Here is a 16,938-nt window from a genome sequence, read left to right as displayed (position 1 = left end):
AGCTAATCCAGAAGATGAAACTCGCCAAAAGGCCATTGATGAACAGTGTGTCAGGGCGCATGACGAGGACGATACAAAGACTTAACCAGACAGCAGGTACTAAACCCACTGCTGACCCTCAGGGAGTCACAACCCCCGTCCAGCTATCAAACATCATGGATATGCTGAATTCTCTCACTCACGATAAACATTTTGGTATGGAGTTGCCAAAAACACATGATTATAAAAAGAAAAACTGATCAGAAGACAACTTTTTATATTTCTCTTTTTTGTTTCCTTTCTGATATGGGATTCATTCCATATTTAACATTTTTATCTGAGGCAAATTCACCTTCTAATGGTCCTTTTCAACTTCAACGAACATAAGATAGAAAGATACACAGACAGACAAAATTCACTTGTGGCAATCAACTTTTGTTACCTGTCCTGTTACACTTGCTGACAAACAGGCCCAAGCCTAATGTTACTCCATTATGTTGACCTCTTTTATAATTCCCTTGAGATAACAGTGTCTTCTAAGCAAATAAATATAAATTTAACAAAAGATAGATAGATAGGATCTAAGTAGGAGCTAAGTAAGATAGGAGCTAAGTGTGCAGGTGAGAGTTTTATCAGATAGATAGATAGGAAAGGCACTATATGATAGATAGATAGATAGATAGATAGATAGATAGATAGATAGATAGATAGATAGATAGATAGATAGATAGATAGATAGATAGATAGATAGATAGATAGATAGATAGATAGATAGATAGATAGATAGATAGATAGATAGATAGATAGATAGATAGATAGATAGATCTTCTTCTCTTCTCCCTGTACACCTCATCGTTAGGCCCTATCACCCAGTCCCATGGTTTCTCCTATAAGTGCTCTGCTGACGATACACAGTTGTGCCTGTCATTCCCTTCAGAGGACCCCATGGTATCAGCTAGAATCTCTGCATGTTTGTCTGATATTGCCGCCTGGATAGAGAAGCACCATTTCCAGCTATGCCTGGAAAAGATGAGTCTTCTTGTTATCCCAGCTTATTCATCTATTCAGTATCCTTTCTCTGTCCAGATTGGTTCATTATCATTAACACCTGCCAAGTTGGTACACAATATCGAGGTGGTGATTGATGACCAACTGTCCTTCAAGGACCATGTTGCTATGTTCTTTTGGCCTTGCAGATTAACTTTGTACAACATCCGTAAGATCAGCCTTTATCTGACGGACTAAGCAGCACAGCTCTTTGTTCAGGCTCTGGCCTTGTCACATCTTGACTACTGTAACTCTCTGCTGGCTGAAACACCATCATGTGTCACCAAGACGCTGTAGGTGATTCAAAATGCAATGGCACATCTGGTGTTCCACTCACTGAGGCAGGTGCATGTCACTCCTCTCTTCAAATCACTACACTGGCGTCCAGTAGCAGCACGCATTTAGTTCAGATGCTTGCCTAGAGAGTAGTCAGTGGGTCTGCGCCTACTGTATGTACAATATATGGAAACACTTGAGAGGTTCTATGTGTCACGAATGAAGGAACAATTCAGAAAAATGGTTTTGTTATAATAACTTTCTAAAGCAAACCCAAAGCCCAACAACGTGGCACATCAATTACTCGTAAAAACATTCCTCCCTTTCACCACCCCCAGGAGGTGGTGGTAGCTTACCTATTACCCATATTATTAGCCAATAGGCATACTCTGCTTCTTCACACTATGCTCCTTCACAACTATTCAGGTCTGCTAATACACGACATCTGGTAGTGCCACCTCTGTGTGGTGTCAAATCTCAGTCCATACTCTTTCCATGTGTAGCTCCTAGCTGGTAGAACGAGCAGTCGATCCCCATTCAAACCTCTGACTCCCTCAATGTGTTCAAGAAGTGTTTGAAGGATGTCTTATTCGGTAAATTTCTATCTAACTGACACTAGCTGTTAGGTTTTGTAAATCACTTTTGAACTGTAACTCACTCATATTTTGTTTTGAGCTTTTCACTTGTGGAAATCAATTTTGTCCCTTTGTCCTGTAACAATTGTTCTCAAATAGTCCCCAGGCTGATGTTACTCAATCATTTTGACCTGTTTTGTAAGCTGGCTTGGTTAAACGTGATAGATAGATAGATAGATAGATAGATAGATAGATAGATAGATAGATAGATAGATAGATAGATAGATAGATAGATAGATAGATAGATAGATAGATAGATAGATAGATAGATAGATAGATAGATAGATAGTGTGAACTTTGAACCCGGACACAGACAGACATGGACTCCAAATGTCTTAAAGCACACACGTTTTATATTTAGCACAACAACACAGTGCACAAACTAGCCACAATAATGCTCTTTCCTCTCTCTCTTCTGTCGCCTCCACTCCTCACACACAAGCTCCATTCTCTTCCACCCAACTCCAGCTCTTGGAATGGAGTGAGGTGGCAGCTTTTATAGTGCATCCGAAAGTACTCCAGGTGCTCCACAATTAACAACCGGCATCGCTTCCGGTTGTGGCGAAAGTGCTGCGGACCACAGTTACGGAGCTGTCCGGACGCCCCCTGGTGGTGGCCACATCCTCCCATAAGGTTGAGCTTCCAAGCTCTGTGGCCCCCATACAATACAGGGAGGTCGCCCTCTTGCATTCCGGGGAAGATATAGCCCCTCTCCCGGTCCTTCCTGTCTACAGGCATCCTGGTGGGGCAAGGTCCCTGGACGTCTATCGCGATAGATAGATAGCAGCTCATCCGAAATAGTGTCCTACAGCACATCCACTAGAATATTTATTGAGGATAGAAAGATTGGGAGCATGCACTGATTACAGCGTGTTGTCACACCCACCACTCAGTGAACCACCCAGATTGAGATCCGAATGCAGCCGTGCAGTGGGTGACATCTCAGCACCACACTGAACACTGTCAGTTTTGTAACTGTGGCTTGAGTGCCAATCTTGCCACCAATCCCCGAGTTTTCTCTATAAGTTGCAGGACCTGCTTGCAGGGCTGGATGCAGGTTGACGTCATACCCAGGATGCAGCAATTACAGGTTAAGGGCCTGCTCAAGGGCCCAACTGATTAGAGTCGCTTCTGGAGTTTATGGGATTTGAACCGGCAACTTTCCAATTGCTGGCACAGATCCCTATCCTCGAGCCACCACCCTGCCCTTCGAATATTTATAGTTTGACTAAAATGGAATGAATGGATCAGTGTTCCCATTGTGTGCAGAACATTTTGAGGTAACTGTAGCCTACATCCTGGAATATCCCAAATATATTGCACACTGATAGTCTGGTAAGGATGAAGATATTATGCAGGCATTCCCAAGAATCAACAGCTGTGTGTGTTCACGAAGTGTAAAAATTGACAACCAGATAGACGTGCAGATAAAGGTCATCTAAACGCCTTGTTGTGTCATTCAACAGTCAAGTTGAGTATAACAAGTAACTGACCAGGTTTGTGTAGATGAGGATTGCCCACAGTATGATGTTCTCTGCTTTTGCTTTGATCTTTTCAAGCATTCACTCTGGTTTTTATATCATCTTCATTGACAAATTTGATGGCCATAAGCCCCAAGGGTAAAGTAGTTATGTTCATATTCAGTTATTCATTTTTTGTGGACTTGTTTGTTACTCATGTCCAGAGTACAGCACCAGCTCTTCTGATATTAATCTCAACTGTTCCAACCGTGTCCGTCTCATCTCAATGAGTCCTAAGAGACCTATATTGTAATTTTTCATTCTTTGTGGTACTTGCATCGCTTTCCTGCTTCATACATGGTTCTGATGTTCCAGATAGTCATTATAGTGGTATTCTTGATTCTGAAAAGAGACATCTGCAGCTCAGCTTTGTCTCAGGTTTCACTGTTCAACTTCACATGCTCTTATAGTAAGAATCTGTCCACTCCCAAGCCTAACTGCTTTCGTGACACCATTCTGAATCGTTGTAGAACAGTCACTGGAATGGAACTCTTCTCTCTATGTCAGTTTTATTGATTATGAGATGCATAATGGATAGAAAACACTATGGTATACCAGCAAAATACATTTCACTTCTACAGGGCACCTATGAGGGTATGTCTTGCACTTTCATCCATGTAGGCCAGTCATCAGACTCTTTTGAAGTCATGAGTAGAGTACGACAGGGTTGCCTACTGTCATCTTTTTTTCATCCTTGTGATCAATTGGATCATGAAATCAAACGCAGTTGGGAAGAAGAATTGGATACAGTGGGACCTGTGGACACAGCTATATGACCTTAATTTCTCAGATAATATAGCACTTCTCTCACCCAATCACAGCCAAATGAAAGGACAATTAAGAACATGTCGCAGCCAAATCAGCCAAGATAGTGCTGAACATCAGCAAGAAGAAGAGGAGGACAAAGTTCATGAGATCAACACCAAAACTGACAGTACCTTCAGAGCAGATGGTGGTACTTTTGAAGAAGTGGACCTGGGATGCCTAGTAGATGCAAGGAGGTACCGACAGTGTGGATACCAGATGGCTCTCCAGCTACCCATACCCAACACAGACTGACACAGGGCACAAGTTTAAAACACAAAGCATCTTTATTATGGGAAACTCTTCACCAAAGTGTTTTCCACCACAGCCACAAATATGTACAAGCACAACAGCACACAATGACTCATCTTCCTTTTCTTCGGTCACTGCCTCCTCACAAGCTTTGTCCACCTCCGCCCGACTCTGGCTCCTCTATCTGAGGCAGTTACCCCAAAAGACTTCTGTATGCACTTCTGGGAAAAGCAGAAACCCCATAACATAGGTCTCCTCAGTCCTCACAGCACCCTCTGGTGGCACCCACGGCACCCAACAGGGCCGAACTCCAAGAACTCCAAGTCCCTTGACGCAAATGCAACGCTGGAGGGCTGCATTCTAGGGAGGCAGTGAAAGATGCCTTGCCCCTTCCTTCCATCTCCCGGGCATCCTGGTTGGGTAAGAACACTGGCTGTCTGTCACAAGAAAGATGTCAATGCTAGACTGGTCTAAAAGTAGTAGTCAACTAAAGTGAAGGTGGGACTCTGAAGTGAATAAGGTGGTGAAACCAGCAACATTGTTCTTGGAATATTTCGTGACTAGTAGCTTTGAAGAAACTTCTAATTTATCACTGTCAGTAATTTGTATAGGCTCTGGCTTTCCCGTATTGGAATAAGTAGGTTTGGAAAGTAAATAAAAATGAATAATGTGGCTGATTCTTAGAATTAAGATTTTAAATAATATGACAGACATCCAGAGACCTTGCCCCACCGGGACACTGGAAGAAGGGAAGGACCGAGAAAAGGGTAGTATCTTCCCTAGACCTTAAGGGGGCGACCTCCCTGGATTACATGGGGGCCACAGAGCTTGGGAGCTCAACCCTATGGAGGGACGTGGGCACCACTAGGGGGTGCCTGGACAGCTCCGGAACTGTGGTCCGCAGCATTTCTGCCACACCCGGAAGCGCTGCCAGAAGAGGAGCAGAACTCACTTGCAGCACCTTCACCATGCACGGAAGTGCTGCCGGATGTTAATTAGGGAGCACCTGGAGCACTTCCGGGTGCTGTACAAAAGACACCGCCTCACTCCACTCTACAGCCGGAGTCGGGTGGAAGAGGATGGAGCTTGTGAGGCAGGAGTTGGAGGCAGCAGAAGAGAGAGCGAGAAAGGACCTTTATTGTGGTATTTTTGTGCACGGTAGTGGGGGTTGTAAATAAACATGTGTTTTGGGACATTCTGTGTCTGCCTGTGTCCGGGTCCGAACCTTCCACAATATAAGAAAGTGCTGGATGCCCGCTGAAGGAGCATGTTCTGTTTTGTTTTTTATGTAGGCATCTTTATTAAGCTGTGAATTTACTGCACAACGATCTGCAAAGATGTGGTCACCAGTTTTACCCTGTTTAGTTCTTTTTGTGCCTGACTTTGAATGTCTGAATCATTTCTTCACCAAAGGGCTGTGGGTATCTGAAGGTAAACACTCCATACGCTGCCAGCATTTTAACAGGCTATGCGTTAATGAGGTAACTGGGACTTCTTGTACATCGGCCAAAGTAAAATCTTGGCAAACTAAGGAGTCACACCTAATTTGCACCTAATTTACCTCCGGTGTACATTTCAAGTGATTCTTTGCAGATAATGTGGGTTAGTTGGAAAATCACCCACTTCTGCACACCGGTGAGCTTGAATATTCTTTACATTTTCTTGAAAAGTCCATGTGTTGACTGAGTTTTTATTTTCCTTTTCTAGATATAAATGAGTGTTTGGAACCTGGGTTCTGTCGGAATGGAGATTGCGTGAACACCAGAGGAAGTTACACATGCATTTGTAAGCCCGGATTCTTATTGGACACCGCACATGGACGCTGTATTTGTAAGTAACCATCTGGTGAAATGTCGAACTGGCTTCTCGTAGCCTAAATGTACAACATTCTGTCTTCCTCCTCATCTTATTCTGTTAGGCTACAGTAGGGCCAGAAGAAGATACAAATGCAGTCTTAGTGAGAGGGATCTTCACCAATCATCAGAAATAGGTATAAGGTAAAGATAAGCTTGATGTAGGTGTCATCTATAGCCTATTTTGATACTCTGATTTGGTTGGAGTGACAGTCGAAAATCCATCTTGACATGAGCATGTAGAAGCAAAGTGGAGTGGGTCCACATTCATTATGAAGTTTTAGTCAAAATTTATCAAGAGGTAAATAACTCTTCACATTTTTAACATGATGTCTGAGGAAAGATCAGCTGATATATCCTCTTTATTCACAGATAGATCACTCTTTACTTATTCATTGAGATTCAATGGATCCAGAACCCAGAAAAAAATCTTGGGTCTTGACTTGTAGGAAAATAGAGCTCAAATTTAATTAACATCATTTCGAAAAGATTTATCGCAACAGGTTTTAGTTGGTGACAATTCTCATCTTCATTCCTCTTTTCTGCCTCATTCATTTGGTCGAGTCTCTGTTTCCAAAGTTTCATTTTCTTCTTCAGGCCTTACACTTTATCATGAACTAGCAGCCCCCACGTGTCTCCGCCTGAATAGTAGTGAAACAGGACAGACTTTAAAAATCAATAAACAAACAGGTATCGCTAGCTAAGTGGAGGCAAGCTATGCTCCAAAATGTGGCCAGTGGTAGAGCAATTCGAACGGAGGCTGGCACGTGAGTGAGGAGGGCCCTGCCCGGCTCCCCGCTCCTAACGTTACACTTCCTTCTCCCTCTGTCTCAGGTTAGCGTGAATATATCACTCCAGCAAAGGAACTATGATATTTAGCACGATAAGAGAAGTTGCAAAATCAACCAAAATGTTCAAGCAAATTATACAAAGACACTAAATCCATTAAGTAGTTCTCTCGTTCACTAACTAAGTAGAAGGAAAGGTACGCTCCGAGGCTGGTGTGTGAGTGAGGAGGGTCACACCCGGCTCCCCACTCCTGATGTCATGCTTCCCCCTCCCCTCGGCCCGCAGCCTCTGTCTCGGATGAGCGTGAATAAATCGCTCCTGCAAGTGAACTATGATACTAGTGCATTGACCGAAGTCACAAAATCAACCGGAATGTTCAAGCAAATTACAGAAAAAAAACCCAATCTAAATCCGTTAATTAGTTCTCTCATGAAAAGCAGACAGACAGACAGACGTTGGATATTTATATATATATATATATATATATATATATATATATATAGTGGAATTGGAGACCCGGACACAGACAGGCAGACACGTTACAAGCCATCACCACACGTTTATTTACAATAAAAACTATTTACAAAGTCCATAAGTGCACCACCACACAAACCCCAACAGTCTCCCAAAGTCCAGGCTTCCTTCAGCCTCCTCTCTCTTCACACTCTATTCACACAGGGCCTCTCTTCGCCCATCTCCTTCTCCGACCTCGTCCAACTCCTCACCCGACTCCAGCCTTGATTGTCGGGAGGCGGACCTTTAAATAGGCAGCTGATTGCCGACCACACCCAGCCACCTGTAACTATATATATATATATATATATATATATATATATATATATATATATATATATATATATATATATATATATATATAATAGAGAGAGAGAGAGGGAGATGATGTTTTATTTGAATCCTGAAGAGACACGTTAGACGTCTTCAAAAGCAGAAGTAGCTTCATGTTTCAATATGTGTATTTGAAAAATTATACAAGGTCACAGCTTTTGCTTGATAGAAATATAACTACAGTGGATTCATAAAGAATTTAGGACTCTTCACTTTCTGCACAATTTATTGTTAAATGTAAACATTAAAGTCTATCCATCTTTATATTTCTTAATCCTCCCTAAAACATCAGACACAATGAAGCACATAATCTACGAGAGAGGACCCTCATGCACATGCAGTAGATTCAGAAAGAATTCAGACCCCTTCACTTTTTTTCATTGTAGATTAAATTCTAAATGTATAAATCTGCCAGTTTTGCCAATCAGTCTACACTCAGGCCTCTTTTTTCTTCTTAAGCAGCATGTCAACTCCAGAATCTTTTCAAATAATGACAGATATTGTGTTGTTTTAAAAAAGCAGTAAGTACTGAGTCATTATGTTTTGCAGTAGTGTCATGGCCAGGAAGACTTGGGGAGCCCCCAGTAATTGCAGCTTGCTATCGAAAGAAATGTTTGCCAATCCAGCCTCTACAGAAGCAAACAAAATAGCCATGACAGCTTTACAAAACACACAACAGATGAAGCACATCTATTTCAGGCAGCTCAGGAGCTCCTTCCATGTCCGAGTTCAGGTCCAAATGAGACATGGTACTCTTTATATGGTCCTGACCGGAAGGGACATGGCCTTCTCCAGGCACTGAGGGTGGTACATGGAGATTCACTCGAAAGAGGCCCCGAATATTCTGTAATAACTCTCACTAGGACAAAGCCATCTGAACAAAACAGCATACAATTTGCTCCTCAGTAAATGGAGCTTTGAAAAAGCCGGGATGCCCCTGCGTCGGAGAAATGAGGTAGGTGCTGGACAGCCATCGCGACGTTTAACCTCCGTTTGCAACTTCTTGGGTGCATACCGCCCATACCCCTTCACTTAGTCACTCGACTTCTCATCAGGGTGGTGGTGTACAGTATTGACCAGCTCGTCTTCATGGTGCAAACCTATTGGGTCACCAAAGCGATGTCAAAATCAACTAGATGATCGTGAGTTAACTGAAGGTTACTTCCAGCAAGATGGAGCAACGTGTCACACATCGGCAAGAAGCATGGCAGAAATGGAGTCCTTCTTCAACAACAGGGTAATTTCAAAGGGGCTTTGTCCACCACGGTCGCCAGATCTGACACCACCATACTTCTTCCTTTGGGGTCTGCTTAAAGGAAAAGTCTATCGGAACAAGCCTCGCACTGTAGAAAATTTGAAGGAAAACATCCAACGTGAAATTGCTGCTATTCCCCCTGAGATGCTTGCTGATATGTTAAGGAACATGGAGTGCCGCATCAAAATGTGTCGGGCAGAAAACGGAAACCACTTCCTGCATCACATATAATGCAATTGATTACACATACGTCAAGGTATAGAGCAGCATTTCTCAAACTTAAAGTTTTCATAACAGTGTTAATCGCACCCCCCTTTTTTTTTGAAACCCTAATAAAATTTACTCCTATATTTTTTGCTGCTGATACACCGCTACAAGTTTAAAATTTCCTTATGAATAACGAAATTACGCCACCTATGGCAACATTCACGCCCAGGGGCGCGCCACACAGTTTGAGAACCGCTGGTATAGAGCAAATTTTTTTGGTTCAGATTGCTTCATCATAACGGGTGTTACAACAGAATATTTGAGGCCTCTTTCGAGTGAATCTCCCTGTATCAGTTGCTAGGACTCTTCTCGGTACTGCGTATGGAAGAGCAACAGCGCCTCCTCCTGGTTTTGGTTGAATCGCTTACCTCGGTTAATCCCTGAAGGTGATTCCCAGACATTCATGTGTGACACTAGATTAATGGAGGGTGTTTCTAAAATGTTCATTTTTGTCAGGGTTTTGCTTAGGAATTTCATCAGAAAGGTGACAATTGTAAGGTTATGTTTGAGCCAACATCTGTGTTTAAGACTGTCATGAACCCACCACCTGCTTAATTGGCATGGATTCCACAAGATGTTAGAGATATTCATTTGAGATTCGGGGCCATGTTGGCATGACTGCATCACACAATTGCTGCAGACGTATCAGCTCCACATTCCTGCTGCAAATCTCTTGTTCTACCACATCCCAAAGGTGCTCTGTTGGACCACCAAAGAACTCAGAACTCATTGTCATGTTCATGGAGCGAGTTTGATTTGACTTTCGCTTTGTGACATGGTGCATTGTTTTGTTGAAAGTAGCCACTGCAAGATGGGTAAATTGTGGCCATGGAACTGATGCAACAATACTCACACAGGTCATGGCATTCAGGTAATGACAGATTAATATTAAGGGGCTCAAAGTGTGCCAAGAAAATATTCCTCACACCATCACACTACCACAACCAGCCTGGACTATTGGCACAAGGCAGTTTGGGTGCATGGACTCATGCAGTTGGCACAAAATTCTGACTTTCAGGCTACATTTTTCCAGTCTTCACCTGTCCAGTTTTGGTGGGCCTGACAGCACCTTTGGCTTTCTGTTTTTGGCTGATAGGAGTGGAAGCTGATATGGTCTTCTGCTGTTGCAGTTCGTCTATCTCAGAGTCTGACATGTTGTTCTTTCTGCTCTCCACAGTTATACAGAATGGATTTGTGAGTTACAATAGCCTACCTGTCAGCTTGACTAAGTTTGGCCATTTTCCTCTGACCCCTCTCATCAACAAGGCATTTCCATTCACTGTACTGGCACTCACTGGACGTTTTTGTTTTTCGCACCATTCTGAGTAAACTATTGAAACTGTTATGTGTGAAAATCACAGGAGATCAGCAGTTACAGAAATACTCAAACCAGACATCTGGTATCAACATCCATGCAACACTGAAAATCATCTGAAGTGTCATTATAGTGTTTGGTGTTTGAAGCTCATGACCTGTATCTGCATGATTTTATGCATTGTACTGCTTCCATGTGATTGGTTGATTAGTTAATTTCATGGATAGAGCAGGTCTCCCTAATAATTTGCCAAGGAAGTATACATTAAAGTTTGCTGTGCTGTGTTTTATCCCCAGCTCATCATGCACTGTCCGAGGTCAAAGGCCAGTGCTACCGTGTGCTGAAGACTGGTTTCTGCTCCTTGCCCCTCTTGAGAAACATCACTAAGCAGGTGTGCTGTTGTAGCCGGGTGGGAAAAGCATGGGGCAGAACTTGTGATCGGTGCCCTGCCTTTGGATCAGGTGAGTTGCTTTAGAACCAACAGGAATTGGAAGGGGAAACCATCAGTTGACTTATATAGTCCATGACAGCCCTATCAAATTTACTGTAATGAAAATCACGTCACTGTTCTGACACTCTGGTGTTGAAGACATATTTTAAAGTAACAACATAACAAGGAACTGGTAATGTGAAACCAAAAATTGTGGTTAAAAGGGGAAAACCAGGTCAGAGCCAAAAAATACAAACAATAAGGCTAACAAAACACAAGGGCAAAATAAGAATCAGAAGTCTAAGTCAACAACGACATCAAAAACCGAAAATGACACCTGATACCAAGGCCTAGCTGACTATGCTAGATTTGATGTTCAGGAAGTTACATTCACCAAAGGATAATGTGATTTGTGATCGCCACAATATTTATAGTAATTGAGGTGATAATCAAAGTCATGTGATGCATCCCACTGTGTCATGTAAACAAAGAAAATGATCAGACATGCTTAAAAACAGATTGGCATGGTATCAAAACATAAAATACTGTTCTCTGTCCTCCTTACTGGTGGCCTTATCTGTTGCCCTGTTTGGTGGCCCAATTCACACCCAGAGTTTATTTCACCTTCGTGGTGTTGCAATCTATTAAAAATTGGAAACTTGATCTTAAATTGCTACAACAGCAGGTTTTAGGAGTTTGTTGATTATGGAAACATCTCTCCTTGATGCTTTTGTGGCTTTATATATACAGTATTGTAACAACTCTAGGGTGTGTGTCAGCCACCCAACCCGACACAGACAGACGCTAGAGTCACACTTAGAAGAACTAAGACGTTTTAATTTTCATTTTTTCTTTACCTGTGAACAACGTCTTCCCCGTTTCCTACAGGCACACAACACAGTCCTGAACACAAGCACAATCCCAATACTTTTCTTTCTCCTCCACTCCTTTCTGGCAAGCCTCCCGACTCTGGCTCCCAGAGTGGTGACTGCCGGCTCCTTTTATAATGCCCCTGGAAGTGCTCCAGGTGCTTGTTGACCTACTTCCGGCAGCACTTCCGGATTTGGTGGAAAACTCGCCCAAGAGGGCTGCACAACTGTTGCAGCTCCACTTGGTGGCTCCCTCGGATCCCAACAAAGCTGTAGATAACTCCAACTCCCATGAAGCCCTGAGGGAATCCGAGGCACCACTGCAACCCATGGAGGCTGCCATGTAACGTCCCGGGAGAGGTATTGTGCCATTCTCTCAACGAAGAGGCAAGGACTCCGGCTGTCTGTGACTATATATATATATATATATATATATATATATATATATATATTGCAATTACTTAGTACGTTTTTCACTTAACCTGGCGCTTAAGTCTTCAATCTGCCTCAATAATGATTTAAGATATGAAGAGGGTAGAGGAAGTGATGGCGTAGGTGGTGGGGAATGAGAACGGCGTCTATAGTTTCGGATCTATAATAGGCAGCCATCGTGCACAATTCACAAAACAAGTTTTATACGAACTTATCACAGAAACACACCGCCAACGAACCTATTACAGATCCGAAACTATGAAGCAACGTTCCAAACTCCTCACAACATGCGGACAAACAATTACAGAAGAATGGACCAAACGGATCCAGGACACCGCGTCCAAAAAACGTATTTTTAACGAGATACACTCAACAAAAAATGGAATAAACTCACTGGAAATATACATACCAACAAACCACAATCCGGAGTATACAGCTTCTCTAAAAGACAGCTCTCCACCACAGAACACAATATTCTCACCAGAGGAATGAAATTCAGCCACAAAGACGCATCCGACATGAACTTCCTAGGTTCCCTGGAATACATCTTATTAACTGAAAAAATATCGGCAGACAACACACAAGAAATAAGGTGCACATTTGCCAGCCAGTTACACACAAGACATCCGACCACACATATTTCGACAAAAGAACAGAAAGCTCTACGATCACTACAGAATGATAAGAGCATCATTATCACACCAGCCGACAATGGAGGCGCAACTGTCATATTAGACAAGGAACAATATAACACAGCAATGGAAAAAATGCTTTCTGACACCAACAACTGAATAATGACCCAACTAAAACCACGCTTAACAGAATAAACACCACTCTGATCAAACTCCGAAATAATAACCGCCTAGATGCACAGAATTATTATAAAATGAAATCCAGCGATGCAAACTGCCCTGAATTTTACAAACTCCCAAAAATACATAAAAACACCATTGAAATTCAGACCAGTGATCAGCCTAATAGGCAGACCAACTTACAACTTGTCAAAAAGACTTTTCCAGATGCTCAAACATTTAACTTATGACTTGGAATATTCTGTTAACAGCACCGAGTTAGCATTACAGCACTTGAAAGACTTATCCATTGCCGAGGACGAGATCATGGTCTCATTTGATGTTGTGTCGCTATATACCATGATTCCTATTCATCTGGTCACAGAAACACTACTAATGAGATTGAATAATGACCCCACCATAGAGACAAGAGCTAAGCTGTCCACTAAAGACATAATGCACCTAATATCACTCTGCCAAAAAACTCACTTTCATTTCAACAGTAAATACTACATTCAAAAAGAAGGCATGCCAATGGGATCACCGTTATCAGGGCTTCTAGCGGAACTGGTAATGCAGTGATTTGAAAATGTGGCTCTATCCCAGTTCACACCAAAAATTTGGATACACTACGTTGACAACACATTTGTCATATTAAAAAATGGCCAGCTGAATGAGTTCTACAACCACATCAGCACAATATTCCCTGCAATCCAATTCACCATAGAAAAAGAAATAAACCGACGCATCAGCTTCAATGGACATCTCCATTGAAAGAAGTAACGATGCCACCCTGATCACAAGTGTTTACCGTAAGGAATGCTATGAAGACAAAATATTACACTTCTCCAGCAATCACCCGGTATCTTATAAACGGAGCTGTGTGAAAACTTTATTCAGAAGAGTCCACACCCATTGTAATATGAAGGAGACAAAAATAAATGAGAGACGATATCTTTTTCATCTTTTCACTTCAAACGGATACCCAAAGACATTCATTAAACGATGCCTACACAGGAGACGCCAGAGAACCCAGCAAACAATCGACTCGAATCAGACCCCCCCCCCCATCTCACCTGGTACTCACTTCCTTATCATCATGGAGTGTCAGAAGCCACAGCACGCATCCTGTCCAAATCAGGTATCAGAATAGCACACAAGCCTTCAAACAATCTGCGAACAGCCCTTTTCAATGCCAAAAACAAGAAATCGACAGCAGAAACATGAAACGCAGTTTATAGCATTCCATGCAGTTCTTGCCCAGCGGTATACATAGGACAAATATCAAAAAGAATCACAACACTTATACAGGAACATTGCAACGCCGTCAGAAGGAAGGACTCACAATCACTGATCTATACGCATACAAAATCAATCGGACATATGTTCAACTGGGACAATGTACAAGTAAGATTTAAGGCCAGTACTAAAAGTGCCAGAGAGCTGGCTGAATCTTGTCTATCAAATGAAAACGCCATCAACAGACACTTGGACATGAACTCAGCATTTACAAACTTAAGAAGAACATGTTCATAATAAATACTCCAATAGTCCTCCCAACCCCCACCTCATTAATCCCCCCCCCCCCCACACACTGACCTAAGACCACCCCCCCACCACCACTTAATTTTGCTATATATTGCCTTTGATTCTTGTATGTCTAAGCATTACCCTCTGATGACAGCTCCTGGCAGGGGCTGAAAGCTCAGGAATAAAAACTACTTTTATGATACGTGATTCATCTTAATAATAATAATAGTTTTTTGCATTTATATAGCGCTTTTCTCACTACTCAAAGCATTCAGCAATTGCAGGTTAAGGGCCTTGCTCAAGGGCCCAACAGAGCAGAGTCCCTTTTGGAATTTACGGGATTTGAACCGGCAACCTTCCGATTGCCAGTGCAGTCTTCTCCCTTTGTGGATCTCCAGCTGCAAATATATATATATATATATATATATATATATATATATATATATATATATATGTATATGTATATGTATAATATACACAGTACTTGTAGCTTTGCTCTATACTATCTAGAGCAGTAGTTTGGATGGAAATCTGAAACAGATTAATGTGGTCCACAGCATCATTCCATATACTGTAAGAAAGTAAACTGCTTGTACTTTTTGGGACTTGTCATTCTTTGTGGTACAGGGAAACTCGCTCAGTATGGGTTATCTAGGTGGACAATCTAGTGATGACAGACAGGCAATTTTATGATTGACTCCCACAGTGTTTTTAAGAAGTGTTTGAATTCACATTGGGAGGTCTGAAATTTGAACTTCTGTTCATGAGAGTAACCGGGGAGTCATAGTGGACTTAACCAGTCATATTAGAATATTTTTCAATAATGCATATTTCTGGAAGTTGCAATTCATGTAAGATTTATTGTTTATTGCATGCAACAAGTTTCAGTTTTATTTGATTTTTTTCTCCTCTGTATGTTGTAAACAAAAAGAAATTATAAACAGTTGGGGATCTGCAGGGACCCCCAATTATTGTCAGGCAAATAAAGAACGGTAAAAACAAAAGTCCAAATGAAAATGACTCTGAATGTCATCCTTCAGAGACTCCCTCAGGCAAACAGGTTCAAAATTGCTTTCAGTGGCAGAGCTCCGTCCTTTTCTGAATAGGTTCCACCAACTTTCAGCAATGTTATTCTTTAAAATAGCCTGTATGGTGGATGGTGGTGGGCCAGACAGGGAGTGATTCTATTGGTCATCGTGCAACTCATCCTGTGGTCTGCAGCTGGAAGTATAAAGGCTGTTAGAGACCGTGTTTCTCCAGGTGGTAGTGTTGTTGATGTGCTAACCTCTGTAGGTTCATGTAGATGATCCCTCTACCTGCTCGTACAACACCATACCAACCATAAAATTCCCTCGGCTCTGACTGGATGAGGCTAATTGTCTATCTCGGTGGCCCAGTGCAATCTTTTTGTGCATGATCTAGAGCACATGGCTCTTGTGGCACGAGATTTTGCTTAGAGTTTAAAGCTGCACATTCGGCCGTACCTCTGTGTCTGCATTTGGGACCTTTCTTTTGGTCTCCACAATTAAATTCCTAATTTATCAATAATAATTTAACTCAATTTGAACCATGTTGCCTGTTATAACATAGATTTCTTGGAGTTGGTCAAGTTCATATGTACCTGTATCTTTGTTGCGTGGTTTCAGTCCACCTGGTATAATGATGGGCACAATTAATAAATATCAGTTTTGGGTGCCTTGATTAAACTTTTTGTATCCACTTCCATAGATGTACTAGCCATCCCCCACCGCTTCGCCCGTGTATTAGTGAAACAGGACAGTGAGGAGGGCTGTGCTCAGCTCTCTGCTCCTGACGTTACTCTTCCTACTCCTCACGGCCCGCAGCCTCTGTCTTGGATTAGCATGAATATATCGCTCCTGCAAGCGAACTATAATTCTTAGCGCAATGAGAGAAGTCGCAAAATCAACCAGAATGTTCAAGCAAATTATAGAACAAATACATCTAAATCCGTTAAGTAGTTCTCTCATTCGCTAACTAAGCGGAGTTAAGGTTACGCCCCAAGGCAGACGTGTGAGTGAGGAGGGCCC

At 42.2% G+C, this 16,938-nt stretch overlaps 1 protein-coding gene across 1 annotated transcript in view; it reads left to right on the top strand.

The window, feature by feature from the left end:
- LOC114647801 (latent-transforming growth factor beta-binding protein 1-like) overlaps positions 1-16,938 on the top strand; it is a 636,168-nt gene that overhangs the window by 498,910 nt on the left and 120,320 nt on the right. Inside the window, exons 10-11 of the mRNA XM_028796447.2 lie at positions 6,221-6,343; positions 11,135-11,299. Coding sequence (XP_028652280.2) covers positions 6,221-6,343; positions 11,135-11,299 — 288 coding nt within the window. The remainder of the gene's footprint in view (positions 1-6,220; positions 6,344-11,134; positions 11,300-16,938) is intronic.

This window comes from Erpetoichthys calabaricus, chromosome 1 (genome assembly GCF_900747795.2).
Source record: "Erpetoichthys calabaricus chromosome 1, fErpCal1.3, whole genome shotgun sequence".
NCBI lineage: Eukaryota > Metazoa > Chordata > Cladistia > Polypteriformes > Polypteridae > Erpetoichthys > Erpetoichthys calabaricus.
This window is presented reverse-complemented; position numbering and strand designations above follow the sequence as displayed.